This window comes from Sinocyclocheilus anshuiensis, unplaced genomic scaffold (assembly GCF_001515605.1).
Source record: "Sinocyclocheilus anshuiensis isolate Anshui unplaced genomic scaffold, SAMN03320099.WGS_v1.1 scaffold446, whole genome shotgun sequence".
Classification (NCBI taxonomy): Eukaryota; Metazoa; Chordata; class Actinopteri; order Cypriniformes; family Cyprinidae; genus Sinocyclocheilus; species Sinocyclocheilus anshuiensis.
In genome coordinates this window covers 2,313,358-2,330,536 of record NW_015544247.1, presented here as the reverse complement: position 1 = coordinate 2,330,536, position 17,179 = coordinate 2,313,358, and the positions used below count along the sequence as shown (strand labels likewise).

Genomic DNA, 17,179 nt, shown 5'->3' with positions numbered 1-17,179 from the left:
TTGACGAATTACAGTTTGTCACTTCCGTGTTGGCTTCACGAGACTCTAGCGGCCAGTTGACGAATTACAGTTTGTCACTTCCGTGTTGGCTTCACGAGACTCTAGCGGCCAGTTGACGAATTACAGTTTGTCACTTCCGTGTTGGCTTCACGAGACTCTAGCGGCCAGTTGACGAATTACAGTTTGTCACTTCCGTGTTGGCTTCACGAGACTCTAGCGGCCAGTTGACGAATTACAGTTTGTCACTTCCGTGTTGGCTTCACGAGACTCTAGCGGCCAGTTGACGAATTACAGTTTGTCACTTCCGTGTTGGCTTCACGAGACTCTAGCGGCCAGTTGACGAATTACAGTTTGTCACTTCCGTGTTGGCTTCACGAGACTCTAGCGGCCAGTTGACGAATTACAGTTTGTCACTTCCGTGTTGGCTTCACGAGACTCTAGCGGCCAGTTGACGAATTACAGTTTGTCACTTCCGTGTTGGCTTCACGAGACTCTAGCGGCCAGTTGACGAATTACAGTTTGTCACTTCCGTGTTGGCTTCACGAGACTCTAGCGGCCAGTTGACGAATTACAGTTTGTCACTTCCGTGTTGGCTTCACGAGACTCTAGCGGCCAGTTGACGAATTACAGTTTGTCACTTCCGTGTTGGCTTCACGAGACTCTAGCGGCCAGTTGACGAATTACAGTTTGTCACTTCCGTGTTGGCTTCACGAGAGAGAGAGCAGGAGGTTGCCGCTTGGTGCAAACTGATAAAAAGTACCACAAGTCTGCCGGAGGTCCGGACATCTTGTTCAGATACATTACATCATGGATTCTATCAAATACCAACAGATAAAAAAATCGAAACCTGACTGCTTCTCTAGTGAAGTGACATATGGCCAAGTATGGTGACCCATACTTGGAATTAGTGCTCTGCATTTAACCCATCCAAAGTGCACACACACCGTGAACACACACCCGGAGCAGTGGGCAGCCATTTATGCTGCGGCACCCGGGGAGCAGTTGGGGGTTTGGTGCCTTACTCAAGGGCACCTCAGTCATGGTATTGAAGGTGGGAGAGAGTGCTGTACATTCACTCCCCCCACCCACAATCCCTGCCGGTACGAGACTCGAACCCACAATCTTTGGGTTATGAGTCCGACTCTCTAACCATTAGGCCACGACTTCCCCCCCCCATTTCTGTTAGAAATCTTATAATGGACCATGGTTGGATCTTCCATCAGGACATTGATCCAAAACAAACATCAAAATCAACACAAAAATGTGTCACTGAGCACATAATTAAGCTTCTGCCATGGCTGTCTCAGTTCCCTGACCTGAACCCTGTAGAAAATGAGTGGGGTGAACTGAAGAGAAGAAGCACCAACATGGAGCTGGTATTCTCCATGTTGGTGCTGGTTCTGGAGAGATTCTGGATGAAGGAATGGTCTCTGATCTCTTGTCAGGTGTTCTCCAAACTCATCAGGCATTATAGGAGAAAATTCAGAGCTGTAATCTTGGGAAAAGGACGTTGCAATAACTGGGTGCCAATAACCGTGGGAAACATGAACTAGAGAAAATTACATTATAAAGAGAAAATTAAATTATTTCATAATGTGAGTTTCCCCCCACTTTCCATTGTTTTACTTCAATGAAAGGTTAGAATTTTATAAATTTATTGAATGAAAGATCAAAAGGATAAACAATGCAGATTTATTTTCACAGCCTTTGCTCATATTTACCAAGGGTGCCAATATTAGTGGGCGGCACTGTATGTTATGTCGCATTTCGAGAAATTGGGTCCCTTAAAGAGATGTTTTTAACTTAAAATACAATTAAACTTAAAACCTGTCAGTAGCGTACGTTTTTAAAGAAGACAATTTAAAAAATGTACATTTGAGCTAGGCCTTTATAGCGTACAGACTACAGACTGATGAGAACAAGATTTAAATCCTCCCATGTAAGCCTGAACCAAATGCTAACTATAAAAACATTATGTATGAATGTAAAATGAGAATATTTTGCAGAAGTCTTTTCAGTTTGGCTCGAAAAAGGTTATGAATGTAAGTATTTAAGATGTTTTATAATATTATATAAAACATTTTTTTTTTAATAAACATTTAAAAAGTTTCACAGAAATGTTTTGGTTTGGGCTAGTGGGTTACTTTTATCTCAAAGACTGTGCCTTATCAAATGCCCAAAGGCATCATTACCTATTAGATTAAGAAATCCTACCTGAAATAATTAACTTTAGAAAAAAGTAACATTTGATAATTGCACTATTGAATTTAGCTGTTTTAAAGCTACCTCAAATACTCTTTGTCAAGTTAAAGTTAGTACAGTACAATAACTTACCTGTTAGTATAGGGTCTTGTCAGGCTGAAAACTCAGGTGTGCAAATATGCACAGTATGTATAGCAATACAATTGTGTTTTAGCAATGTTAAATCTCCCTTGTTACTAATAAGAGAAACGTCTGCTAAAATGTATTAAACACCCCTGATTCAGTTGCTCCACATCCATCAACATCAGTGATCGCTCTGTCTAAGGTTGTTTCATGTATAGGCAGATTTAATTGCGTAAGAGATCACATGTCTGCGGCTTATTTGCATCACTGGCCAACAGCCCACATGTACTGACGTTTTGAGATGTGCTGAAATGCAGTTTAATGTGCTAAAGTGCAATTACCCAAATAAATATATTAAATCATTTAATTGGTAATCCATATTAAAAACTCGCTTATTGATACTCTGACCATTCATAGAATTTTCACAGGTTTTATATAGTTATACAGTAGTTTCACGATTAAAAACATAATCACAGTAAATATTGACATCATTGCAGCAGTGTACATTTTTGTGCTGGAGCAGAATGCAGACTGTCCTATATTTGGCCAGTGAAGAACTTGGTCTTGTCTGTGCTCTGTAAATCTCAGCAAGGATAATGGCAATCAGATGTGATTACCTATATGACGTCAATGGAGTGTGTGTCATCCTACTGTGTCACTGCTGTAATATAAAACTCTGATAAAGTAGATCAGAAATAATATGCATATATTTCACAGAAAACAAGTGATTGTTTATGATTAATGCTATATTTTATTTCTTTCACAGAAACACTTGCATCTCACAAGGCCTTTTACCATTTCTCTACGACCATTCTGCTGGTGTTCAGTACTATGGGAAGAGGAACATTCAGGTGCACGTAGTACTAGTAAATTGACTAAATAGTACCTCCCTTTTGAAATAAGAAATATAACAATTTACAAATTGACATATTGGGCAAATGTGTGACAGACAAAGGCAAGGAATTTCTCAGCTTTTGAAGAATAAAGAGACCTAAACTGACACTTTCAGTTTCTATAAATGAAACAGAATGTTTTGTAAAGACTGGATTATTTACACTGTTAAAGTATAGCGAACTATTATTATTGTCTAAATGTAAACAGATACAATTCTATTTAGTTAGTTTGAATTGGCTTGCATTAACTGAATAACTTTCTGTTTAGATAGAGTCCCATCTCTGAAGATTGTTGGACACAACTGAAAAGAAATGAATGTAAAGGTGCGTAAAATATTCATATTTTAAATCAGTCTCTAAACACTTCTTAAAACTCAATTTCATCTCCACACTCATTCTTTAGCAACTTCACTGTAACAGTCATGTGCCACCCTTCAAACTTATCATGCTTGATAATGCCAATACTTCATTAACACCACCTCTTCCATGAATGTGATCTGGATGTGGGTTCTGTGAATTCAGAGTTTAAGTGCTCACTTTGGTCGGGTGCTTCCATTGTCACAGAGGCAGAAACACATCAGCATGGACCATTCGAAACAAAATCCCTCAATGACATTCTGCTTCCATTCATTCATCCCTCAATTTACCACCAAGAAGGAAACATACATTTCCTTATTAACCTGCATACAGCAAGCTAAGAACATTCGATTCAACACAACCAGTAACCCTCTGTTATTTTCGCATTTTTTTAGAACACTAATGTTTTATGAAAGATAAAACTTTCACTCACGTAAAAGAGCAAAGCTACAGTTTACAGTACTTCCCCCATTCCCTCGTCTCCCTTATTCCTTGGGGACTTCCATTGGCCAGCACAAGCATGGCCTTCCAGCCAGAGTTTAGACCTCTGCGGTCTTCATATTGAATGGACAGCTATCTTTTACAAGCCGTTAGGGTTGAGTTGACAGCCCTAATTGCTGCCTTGAGCGCAGACTGTGCTGCTGGAGGATATGGGCAGGGCAAAATGACTCTCAGTGCTAACGCAGCAGTCTGTAGACTCGGCCATCTCTCCTTCTTTTTCGCATATGGCAGTCATTGGCCCACTGGGAATGCGGCTACGGCTGTTGTACCGGCTGCTGGCTGCAGAAGGTGGTGTGCGTGAACGCCCATATTTTAGGGTTGTTAGTCCAGCGGTAAGACGGGGCAAGGCTCCCTCTGTACGTGCCCACTCTTCATGTGCTCTCCTGCTGCTTGTTGGAGAGGTGCACAGTCCGTCAGATTGTGCATGCTCTGAATTAGCCCTCTGAAAACGGGGGTCTGTGCATTTGAGAATCTCAGTGGCTGACATGCGGAAGCCGGACTCTGAGCGGCTGCCCTTCTTGAGAAGCAGAGCTTTAAAACTGTCATTGCTCGTGGATGAGCGCCGCAGGTTGCGCTGAATGGAGCCGGTCTGACGTGGCAATGAAGTTAGGCTGGGGCAAGAGCCTGTTGGAGTGACAGGTGGGGAAGGGAGGAAGTTACGGCAGCATTCCTCTTCAGAGTCGCCACGGCCCAGGACCTTCCTCTTTGACCTGTGGATTAACAGACAGCAGGATTTGTTTTCAGGTAAGCCTTTGGCAGGGTTACTGCATGTCTTGCTGTTGATGTTGTTGATACCATGAGTGTAAAATTTCCATGTGTAGCTTTTTTAAAAATCTATAAATAAGTGAAAGTGCGACTGTCATTTGTTTTAGGACTGTAAACAGATGCCACTGTCTACTTAGATAAAAATGTTGGAAAAGATCATTTAGAAGGGATTCAACATTATTAAATTTTAGGTTTGGAGATTATCAGTTTTGAAGGTTACCTGATAACAGATAACTAGATAGTGCTACTTTTAGTACTTTATTGCTTGTATTATCTTGTAGGAGTTATGGTAAATCATTTTTGTATTCTGCTATACCCTTAGAAAATAACTTTGCATTTAAATAATTCCTCATCTACCACCATGCTTCTTGTTTATTAGACAAAAACAAAGTTATTTTTGATGATCTGGTCATTAATCACATTCAAATGAATTGGCACAACAAAATGAGTGAGGATTAAATATTCTGACCTTTCATGAATAAATTGTCAGGTGTTTTTACAGGTCAATATAAATGTAATACAATACTTTTCATGCAAATGTATAAAACTTTGATTCATGTTGAGTAGTGCAAGAGAAACTAAATTATCCATTTACAAGTAAATTATCCATTGTGATGGTACATATTACGATCTAGTAAAACTTTTAACCTACATTAGCTTTTTAAGCACAGCCTACAGCAGTTTTATGCTTATATTTATCCAAATATCATTTTTACTTCTATGCATAATGCAGGCTCTACTGGCTAAATAAAAGAAAACATCACATTACCTATGAATGGCAGCAAAGAGGTCCTCTGTAGTACGGAGACGAACAGGCGTCACCATCGGCCCCACAGCCTCTCCGTTAGCGTTAATGCTAGATGCGCTTTCAGTGCTCGAGTCAAACACGGCACCTACAACCCACACACAAACACTCAGCTTACTGTACCTCTCAAAGTGAGAAGAAACAATGGGGACTGAACCTACACTGACTGAAAATCAGAAAGGCATAAAACCCATGCTGCAACAGACATTTTCTGCTCCTTAAATTATTCACACTCCTTTGGTAGTCCTGCTGTTGTGCAATAACTGCACTTTAGTGAGCACTGCAGAGGCTTGAGACTATTATAGTCTAAACCCGCTAACCATCACACACTCAAGGGCTCTCATTAAACTTTCTTAGCTGATTCAAGGGTAACTAGTTATGTAACGGATAAAAAGAATCATAGAGTTGTAGTCATTCCTGTAGCACGTAAACCAGGACCTGTGTGGGTGGTAATGAAGAGCATCCACTCTGCTTCACTCACAAGGGGGATACATGGGAGGGTTGGAGGGGTGTTGATAGAACTACATTAAACCAATTTACTTTAACTTTTTGGAAGAAAGAAAGATGATAATGATCATTGAGGCTATGAAATACAGAACGTATAACCTAATAAACATAATATTATCTAGTAATTCATGCAACAAAAATGCAGCTTTGCAGATGGATACAACGCTGATAGTAAATTTAAATGCATGATCAAATGGCACAATAATTGGTTGACACACTAAAGTGATCCTCCATACACAGAAACTTTCTCTCTTTTAGGCAAGTAATAATAGAAGCCCTTACCATTTTCCTCGTGTTCGTCCTCTTTAAAGTTGATGGATCCCGAGCTGCTGCTTGAACCATCATCTGATGTACTTTTATCATCACAGAGCCCAAAGTCCTTATCATTCAGGCCGAGGTCATGCTCATGAAGAATGAGATCAGAGAGTTGCAGGTCTTGCAGACTGCTTGATGACAACTCACTGCTGAGAGACAGTCTGCTCTTCACCACAGGGGTTGAAGAGTCTGAGTCACTCTCTTCCTCAACCTCAAGGTCCAAAGGAATTGCTTGCAAATTAACTGCATTTGTCGAGGATGTGCCATTCAGTTGCCCTGACTCAAGTATTTCTTGTGCTTCATGAACCTGTTGAAGCTTGAGTCCATGAGAGACAGGTAGGTGCATAATGGGTGGTATAATAAGGGAAAGACTGGGTTTCTTAGGTGATATAGGAGGCTTCTGTTTCAGCTGAGAACTTTGAGAAGAAGCTGAGGAGTTTGTGCATTGCAGAAGCTCATGGGAAGATAAAACTGGAGATGTCTCAGAAAGTTGCACTAAAACATTCTGACCAGTATTGCTGACATGTTCATCTGTGCCAGGAGGTAAAGAGCCAGTTGATGCCTGAAGAAATCTGTTAACTAAATATTGATGTTCAGATGTAGCCATACCATTTTCTGACTGACTAACACAGATGGCAGTCCATGTCTGTTCTGTAGTTTCACTTTCCAAGGACGTTCCTGAGTTTGTTTCAGAATGGTTATGTGCTTGGTCATCAAAATCATCAAAACTGACTGCTGTAAAAATATCTTCTATTTGCTTGAGCTTGACAGGTCTTAGCTGCACCATCTGAAGAGCTTGGGCAGTGATTATTGGTCTCTGAGTCTTCTCTTGCTCTCCAGTGTGGTTGATGTTAAGTGCTTTTTCAATTTCCACAGCCTTCTTAAATGTCAGACAACTCTCTGTGTTCAAAATGGCTGCTGTTTGAAGACTCATCTCAAGTAATGGTGGAGGAGGTGGAGGAGGAGGAGGAGGAGGAGATAGAATGCACAGTGAAGGTTTGGGAGGAAGAAGTGAAGGAGGTGGAGGACCATTTGTACCTTCATTGCTTGACAGAGATTCAGAAACCTCTGGTGGGGGAGGGGGGAAATCAATAGTGTCACACTTTTCAGATGTTGTGGATGAATCTGAAAGTGAATTATGTCTCTCTTCCAAGTCAGAGGATAAGTCAGGTAGAAAAGGAAGAGGTGGGGTTGAGTCTACCATAGCTGCTGTTGGAGAGCAAGAAGCGGGGCTGGGTGATTCACATGATGTAATGGTCATGTCAGGTAGAGGTGGAGGTAGCGGTATGTTTCTGATGGAATCTGAGGTGTTAGAGGACAAGGATGTAGAGGAGGAAGACACAGAAGACCGCAGGGAGGACTTTCTTTCAGGCACTTTTGGTTTCAGCCTCCCTGCAGGAGATTTTGCTCTTATTAGAGAAGTAACTGGGGTGCCTGCAGTCGGAGTGTTGGACTGACTTGAATAACCACTTGATGGTGACGTCAGGCGATGAACCTTGTCAGGTGATGAGGCCAGTTTTGACTGAATCCCACTACTGTTGCAGTGGGACGATGGGAATCTGATGTTGTAGGGTGCATTGCCCATGATTACTTGATTCTCCTCAGTGCTAGCAGATCTTGTGAATTGGGAGGAGAGACCCTGGTCAGACCGTGGACCTTGGTAATCCATGTAGAAGTCCCAGGACTCTGCATAGTCTGAGCGCTGACTGCTGCTATCACTGTGTGTAGGTGTGACCGGACAAACAGCAGCTGCTGCAGACATTCCACTGCTTGCTGCACTTATGGTGCTCTGGCTTCTGGGTCGGAGTACCCAAGGGTCTTCAAACCCACTGCAGGGTGCCTGTTCAGAGCAAGTTTTTAGGTTAAGCTCTAAGGATTGCTGGAGACTGGAGATCAACTGCTCACTAAGGACCGAACCATTGTGGTGAGTCTTCCTCTGAGGTTTGCGCCTTAAGGAATCAGTTCTCGCTGGAGGGAGTGGGGGCTTCTTGGCTTTCCGCAGGGAAATGCTGCGAGTCAGGGAGCGGTTGCTGTGCAGACTTGCGCGATCCCCTTGACTGTGGTGGTCCTTGCACTCATACAAACTGTGCCTTGCATCTCCCGCTTTACTGATGGAGTCATGACAATGCGACTTCAAACCGGAGTCCATGCGCATGGAGGTGTAGTAGCCTTCATTGTCAACAGAGAACAATGAGCTTGAGTCCGTCTTGCTGGGAGAATGTTCCTCACTGTTGTATATATGGCTGACAGGTGAGGAGCAACTTGAGGTGACATTGTCCTTTGGAGAAACTTCATATGTCCACTGGTCAGTGGTTAGAGTGCTGCAGCTTTGATTGCTGCTCTCTGAGAAGTTGGAATCCCTGCGGACACAGTTACGACTGCCGCAGTTTCTGCCATCAAGTGTGCTGCACTGGGACTCAGTCTCTGTATGGATGCCTGTACAGAGGGAGGTTGTGGATTCGTAGCAGGAGGAGACAGCTGACAATGAGGCATCAGCAGTACTAAGCAACTGGGCTAAAGAATGAGGTGACTGCATCTGGTTATCCTCTGTTCTTTTGTGTCCGTAAAGAATGGAGTTCTGTAGTGCACCACTGAGACTGAACAAGCTTGGGCTATTATTTTGATCAGAGCCTTGGTAATTTGGATTTTCAGCAAGTTTGGGGCTGTTTAATGTACTGCTTCTGGAATCAGAGCGCATATGCAGTGACGATGAAGAACCATGCTGCATGTCAAACTGGTAGGACAAGGAGCTTGTAGAGCCAGAATTTATCCTGTAGGGGGAGCTGGTGTACTTTGGTTCACAGTGTTGATGCGAGATGTGAGAACCTTGGCGTGGCAAACTGTGAAAGCTCTGATCACTGTCATTAAGCTGAGTGTAACTAATACCATTACATTCACTCATGGTGGAAATGCTGCTTGAGGAGGAGATGCTGGCCATTTGGGCGGCAATTCCGTGGCCTCTCTGTGCTCTGATTCTGCGTACTGAGGGAGGAACAATCTTCACCTCTTCTGTTTGGCAACTGGAGTCACGGGTGTCTAAGCGTCTCAGGGTGGAGTTTACGCTTCCTGCTCGACTGAGGGTGGAGTACTGATCTGCCATACACATCGAGTGAATTCTGTCATCTTGTTCTTTATTTGCTGTAAGAAAATAAGGAATGGGAATTATACATAATATATATGGTGTATGTTTGCACATGATTGTCTTTCTTAATGATTATATTATATATATATATATATATATACAGTGTATATATATATATATATATATATAATACACACACACACACACACAAAGAAAAACAAGTAGATAGAATAGAAAAAATAGAACACACACCACACACAAAGAAAAACAAGTAGATAGAATAGAAAAAATAGAAAGCTAGTGTTTGTTTTTTTAATAAAAAAAAGAAGATAAATATAGATAAAGTAGAATAGAAAGTGCTAGAGTTAGAGGGTCAAATAAAGGTGGAACAGATTTTAGTTTTATGTTTTTAGTCGTTTCTTGACGACGGTTAAGGACTCAGCAGCTCGGATTGATTTGGGCAGGTCATTCCACCAGGAGGGAACAGTTAATGAAAAAGTCCGTGAAAGTGATTTTGTGCCTCTTTGAGATGGCACAATAATACGCCGTTCACTTGCAGAACGCAAGCTTCTAGAGGGCACATAACGCTGAAGTAATAAATTTAGGTACATGCATTTCCAATAGTGAAAATGTCCAACAATGGGTCATGCCAGCCCCTAGGAGGTGACACTCAACGTAAAATAAAACAGCTTTTATTAGATTACTGATATGACTGGACAGATTTTTGGTTTGGGGACATCATTTTTGTTAAATCAATATTCATTCCTTCATGTATAAAACTTCTAATTACTGCAAAAAAAAAAAAAAAGCGAGTGAGTGCACCTTTACGTTGTTTGAGAGTGGCGCAATGTACTGTATAGGATTGCAACAATGAATAGGAATCACACCTAGTTCAGTCTGGATGTTGTCAGGAACTCCTGTTATTGTCTTTCTTCTTTGCACCCTCTTGGGTCTTCGTATTATGGTATCAGTGTTTGCTGCAGAGCGACGGAAACTGGCCTGACGGTCAAAGTTCTCACCTAAAGATGTAACAACAGAGAAAACCAGTGTTTATTAATGGCATGCCTCATGCTGAGACACTACATTGCAGTTAGGGATGCACGCAATATCATCAAATAAAATGCAAGATATATCTACAAATAATACAGACAGATTTATTTTAATTCATCAGTCACACACACATATATATATATATATATATATATATATATATATACATATATACATGTGTGTGTGTGTGTGTGCCAGCATTGGCTCATTTTCCCTATTTTTAAATTTAGATTACCTTTGCCGTCATCTTATGCAGATCTCAAATGAATATCCATTTTACTTATTATAATGTGAAAAGGATTATTGGCCCGAGTTTTAATATTGGCCCATCCCTAATTGTAGCTGAAAAGAACTGAAATAATTATAGGAACCCACTTAAATTATTATTATCCCACTGTCCAAAATAACTGTTTACTGAAAAGATATGTGATTAACAACAGAATAGTTAAGGCCACTGCTCTAAAAACTTCAAGATTATTACAAGTGATATTTCATGATTTAACAACGGATGTACCTGTAATGTTGATGGGAATGATATCAGTGGCCACCGACTGGGCCTGTAGTTTCATCTTCTCCTCAGGAGTGGGCAAAGGCAAACAGCTGGTCCAGCTTCTCTGGATGTCCATGTCATGTTCCAGCAGAGGGGTCTGAGGCGGCATTGAGTACACAAGCTTCTCCTCTTCATTAGGCGACTCTGAAGCCTGAACACAACACAAACAGACTGATTTAATGAGGTCAGGCTTCGGTGAATGATAGCCTAGCCAATGCCCAGGGATAGGTATTGTCTGATATTTGGTCATTTCTATTGTTAATTCAGTTAAGTGCTTTCCAAAAAGAGCAAAGTAAAAAAGGCTCTTGAAGTGCATTTCCCTCCAGTAACGTCGTGTGACTGAAATATTTCTCTGAGCAATAAGCCCTGGGGAGCCCTGAATGGAGGAGAGCTACTCTCTAAATTATTCATGCTAATTTGAGATCAGTGTTACAGTCAGTGTATTCAACCATAATGTGTCTCGATACTCTTTTATTTAATTTTTTATTATTTTTTGGCAAAGAGACAACTTTGATTCTTTTGTCCTGCTTTGCATAACCAGTTCTCATAAATTTGCAAGACTGCTTGAGGGAAATACACAATCTAATTATGTATTAATGTCTAATTTGTGTAATCTACCATACTCAATGTCTCTAAGTCTTTGAGGTGAAAACACGCTCACGGCGGGTGACTTGCACTAGTAGGTTGTTTATAAAGATGCTATGAGGACTTGTTAGGATCTGAAGCCACCTTTCACAAAGCACAGCGCTACCACTGACTAGCAACTGCAGTGAGAGCGGTACCTTTCTTTTCCAAGATCTCAAATGACAGCAGAGAGAGAGGCAAGACTGTGATAGGCGGTCTAGTACTTTAAACCGCTTGGTGAGAGGAAAGAAACATTGAACATAAAAGAACAAAACAACATCAAGTGAAGTGAGACATTACCTTTATTTAAGATTACAGAATGTGGAATAAACATTTTCTAGTTCTACATATTGATTGTAGTGCTGGACTACACTGATAGCATGCAAACAGCCACTAGGGGGCAGTGCAAAACAAGTGACCCAAACCATGTCTTCATGTTGAGTATTTAGGAAAAAACTGGGCCTTTGTCTGTTTCGTGCACATATGAGCATACATTAGCTCTCATTATAATACAATATAACAGTTTATCAATTACTGGACTACATAACCAAAAGGATCACCAGGATTTTGGTGATAAAATGGTGAAATTGATTATAAATGGCATGACATATTGCATAGCCAAACAAAATAAAGTTGTTTTTCTAGCAGCAGCATGCATGTTAATGTAAAGGGAAGGACTGTGATTAAATTTGTGTTTAAGGTTAGGTTTACCTTCTTTTTCTTCTCTGTCTTCTCATCCAGGTGCACATTTTCACAAAGGCTGGTTGCAGAGAAGGCAGGGCTTTGGGAGTAGTACTGGGAACTGCGGAATCCATCTTTCCTGAGCTTGTCACACTCTGGAGAGGTAAACATAACCATCCAATCATTAACAATTTGTAGTGTTCATGAGTTTGTAAAGACTATTAAACAGATCACAGGCCCATAGCAATAATTTAAACATCAATTCATGCTACATTGTTGTGCACAGGCAGCTCAAACAAATATTTTATTAATCAAAGAGGCTATAAAATCAAATATTTATTTCCAAAAATCGCCCTGTGGAGAACTAAATGAAGCAATAAAAGTAAAAAATATTTCTTAGAAAAAACAGCTGCAGTGCACATGTTCTGTAAGTGGAAGGACTACAGAATTTAAATAAATGAAACACATAACTGTTTTTGAGAACAAATGAGAATGAAAAAGAGTATTTCTAGCCAGCACAGAATGCATCCAGATAAGCACACTGCAAATAAGAGATTTCACATAAAGGCTGATGACTCGGCCTGATAGATAGATAGATAGATAGATAGATAGATAGATAGATATCTTGAGATTTTTGTCACTAAGAGCTCCAGCCAAATAAAAGAGTAGTGTCTGTTTTTACTGTAGGACTTAGAGTTCAACCTGAATATGTCAGAACTGACTGTTGGGTTATGGATGGCCTGCAGAGGGGGGGTCTCCACCTCCACCTAATGCCACTGACATATCCATCTATTTCAGCTGATCACCACCTCTGGCACCTTCATAATGAGTGCCTGCTGAGAAACACTATTAGCTATTCTCTCTCTCCCTTTCTCGCTCTCTCTCTTCTGTCTTTATGCAGAGCTCAATTTAATCACTAATCTTCCTGCAGTAGCACATGATAAGACACGGTGCCTTATCCAGCGTAGCTTGCCGTTTGCACAAAATGCACAATATCTCAGCTGGTTACTGTCTTATAATCTATAAAATGTAAGCAAAGCAAATCTTCAGTCCTACATTCGCTTTCTGTATTTTCATTTAAGAAGTCCTAGTGAGAGAAACGGATTACTTCTGGATATAAACTGATTGTTATTTTTTTCCAAACAAATTCAATTTCAGGTACTACATACTGTAAATAAATATGAATTCAATGTAAAACTCTCTGTTAAAAGAATGAGAGTAGAAGAAATTAATAATGCATAGAGGATGGTGATAATCTTATATGTACACTGTGTGCACTGACCAGGTGATTAGACAGTTCAGTAACACAAACCTGCAATGTCAGCAAGCCTGCAAACAACATATAATGCAAGTAGGAACAGCTTGGCCTGCATTCTTAATGTATATTAATATGTCTCACACATATGCTGGACAGAGGCAAGAGATTCATTTAGATTACATGAATTATAAAGCACATCACTTAACTCAGAAATAAGCTGTGTTTCTCATGCTGCGTATTATGAGAAGCACATTATTATAGTATATAGGAGTGTTGGTATGTTTTATTGAGGCATATAATATTACTCCACAACGTGCTAATCAGTAAAAACTCTACTGGAGTCAATAATTATAATTAGCTGTGCATTTTGAGCTGTGATTAGTGAGTAGAGGCTAATACAGTTTAATATGTTAGTAGCTCAAAGAGTGAAGGACAAAGAGTGAAAGAGAGAGAGTATAATCCTTAAGAGGACTTAACTTCAAACCTTTCACTTTACCTCTCACTTCTCATCTTACTGCAGGCAACATGGACAAAAACACAGTTTAGTGCCCCTAACAATTACTTCATGTTTCTAAAAGCAGCTTCGTCTACCATCTAGGAAGGGGTTAAAGGAATAGATCAGGCAAAAATTTTAATTCTGTCATAATTTATTAAACTTTAAGTCAATACAAACTGGTATGACTTTCTTCTGTCATATGAACAAAAAACATCTAATTTTGTTTTGAGCTTCATTGTAAGGAAGAATGTTTTACAGGTTTGGAATGACATGAGGGTGAAGGTATCAATGGATGACAGTACCTGATTGTTGCAAAGGGACCAATTGGTTATCAAAACCTATATTTTCAATAAAAATTGACTGTTGTACAGCTGCAGTGCCTGCAGTCGACTCTTAATTGCCGCATTGTGATTCATAGAGTGAGGGGAAAAACATTCAGAAACTGTGATGTGGGTGGTTGATGAATGCAAATTAAATTAAAACATTTATATATTTAATTCACAATTATAACAAACAGACCCTGACCCTGCCAAAGCTCACTGGGAAAAAGGGGAAAACAGACATTTGGTGTGCCACCTGCTGCCCCCGCTGGAGCCAAGACAGCTCACAAACATGCACCAGTACATTAGCATTCCAGAGCACCTCAGAGGACTAGTTATTTAGGCAATAGCAAGGTCAAATGAGAGAATTTAAGAAGAGTCATGAAAGTAAAATGTATCTGGTTTCCAGATACAAAGGGAAGTGATGTTGTTCACTGGAATAGGACAATATACCCAAGTGCAGCAGAAGGTCAAATGACGAGGACATCTGCCATTAGGCTCTAGTGAAGCTGCTTCAGGAAGGTATTTAAAAATCCCTGTGGAGAGTGTACTGATGCAAGGTAACATGAACCAAAAAACAGGCAAAGACATAAAACTTAGAAGATTCAGAAACATAGAGATTGTAAAGTCGACGAGAAACATTATTCACAATCCATTTTACTTCCATTATGTGAAATATACTTAAGTGGAACTAATGGACATAGACATTAAGTGCTAATGGGTATACTTAATGGAATAATTTGGTTATTGCTCATAGTTTAAATCACTATGCCCGATTATTTACCTGCCCACATGTTTTTCTGGAGATCACCGACAAAAGCCCAAAATCTGAGGCAAATGTGCTCCTTCATGCGAGTGAAGATCACATAGTGTGAATTATCAGCGTTGCCTATGCCTGAGACATATTTAGCAGGCTAAATATCTGGACCTGTCTGCAATTCAGAGTCTTGCATTGTGTTTTGGCTGGAAATGACATCTGCAACAACCTACAGTACAGCCAAAGGGAGAGCAAGATACAGGGTAATTCTGCTCATGTGTGATCTTACGTAATTTAATGTACTGTACAGTTTTACTTCTCGCGCATATGTTTTGTAAATGAGACATAGTTGTTGGGGGTTCCTCCTAGTGAAATACTGTGCAATGTATGACCCCAAGTCGTTGATCTGTCATGTAATGTGCAAACAGCAAATTTATGATACCCAAAACAGTCGTGATCTGACAACACTGAAAACCGGGGAGTGTATTGGCGGCATAAGGAAAGTAGTTTCAGAAGTCATTTCAGAGGCAGATAACATTTTGACGAAAGATTATACTACTTTAGAAAAACCTGCACTATGCAACTAGTAAGTCAACAGGTGCAGATTATTATATATAGTGATGAATACAACAGTGTCAGTAGTCCATATTGACCTCTGAAGTCTAGATTTGAAGCAGGGTTATAACATTTGTATGAGGCAGTATACTGTCAAAATGCTCTGCTTCATTACAGGGTAAAACGGTTGTGCAAGAGAACTTTCTGCACTGTGGTAATGTTATCTTCGTTATAATGGTCAATGGTCTGTAACAGAGAAATCACATATTCTTCTGCAGGGCATTTTGTACTTGCAGATTATACATGAAGCAATTATGCTGAATCTTATCTTCTAATGAATCACTGTTTGTACTGTTGAGATTATATTTTGCATTTAGAAAAGAAAAAGAAGGGGAAAAAATTACAGTAGTTTTTGTCTCTGACCTCTGAGGACTGTTTTCAGGTTGACTTTGGCCTGATGGTGAAGGTCATCAACGCAGGCTGGTCTGGATCCTGGCAGGAAGACATGCTCCTGTTGGTGCCAGGGGGCTGTGTAGTGCACCGACCACTTGCTCTCCTCATCTAGACTGGACACCGCTACAAGAAACAAGGACAGATTAAAATTCAACATGTTTAAAGGAAGAAGGTCAGGGGTTTGTGTAATAGCGCACTGCAACTAATTAGACTGCTGAAAATGGTATATATGAAAAGATATACAGCATTTTTTCTCCTAAATAACAGATGGGAGACATTAAATTAAAGTGTACTAAACATTTTTGTTGCTCCAGCTTTGACCAGAATGAGCTTCCACTGATGGTCCAGGTTGGCTTATGTTAGTTAGTGTTGGTTTAACTGGTAGACTATGGGCAGCAAGGTCTTTGTGGTGGAGCTATACACCAGAAATGCACATATTTTCAATGGAAATACCTGAATAAAATGGTCTTTTAGAACTATTTAGGGGTGCAAATACAGCTACCTGGCTGATATTAGTGATATTTTTTACCATAATTTAACACTCAAAGATAATCTTTAAAAATACTAATACATTAGTTGGTCTCAAAATGAAAATTCAACCTTTAGATTTTCAATTATAATGATGCCTACTTGTAGCATTCATTTTCATTTATTTATATACTTTACATAAAATAGTACAAAATGATAATACTAGCCATAACAACAAATTAATTATTGGCTTATCAGTATGAGCCAGAATTTTAAAATTAGTTTTAATGCTAATCAACTCAATCCAGATGTCAGCAGGAGGAGATATAATTCAGACAGAAAGAAAAACTCTGCCTTTGGCTGCAGCCTCTCGGCATATAAGATTTGCGAGCTGCAGTCATGTGCAGTCTCTTAGGC

General features: G+C 40.1%; 1 protein-coding gene across 2 annotated transcripts in view; it reads right to left on the bottom strand.

The window, feature by feature from the left end:
* Positions 1-2,858: 2,858 nt before the first annotated feature.
* Positions 2,859-17,179, bottom strand: part of LOC107697730 (NHS-like protein 1) — a 34,586-nt gene continuing 20,265 nt past the window's right edge. Inside the window, exons 3-9 of one of the 2 annotated variants that reach the window (XM_016498556.1) lie at positions 12,486-12,610; positions 11,933-12,007; positions 11,115-11,301; positions 10,438-10,569; positions 6,436-9,606; positions 5,611-5,734; positions 2,859-4,786 (exon numbers count right to left, since the gene is read on the bottom strand). In XM_016498556.1, the coding sequence (XP_016354042.1) occupies positions 4,186-4,786; positions 5,611-5,734; positions 6,436-9,606; positions 10,438-10,569; positions 11,115-11,301; positions 11,933-12,007; positions 12,486-12,610 (4,415 nt within the window). In that variant the 3' untranslated portion in view covers positions 2,859-4,185. Of the gene's footprint in view, positions 4,787-5,610; positions 5,735-6,435; positions 9,607-10,437; positions 10,570-11,114; positions 11,302-11,932; positions 12,008-12,485; positions 12,611-16,264; positions 16,481-17,179 lie in introns of those variants that run through there. The other variant, XM_016498555.1, reaches the window with a different exon arrangement.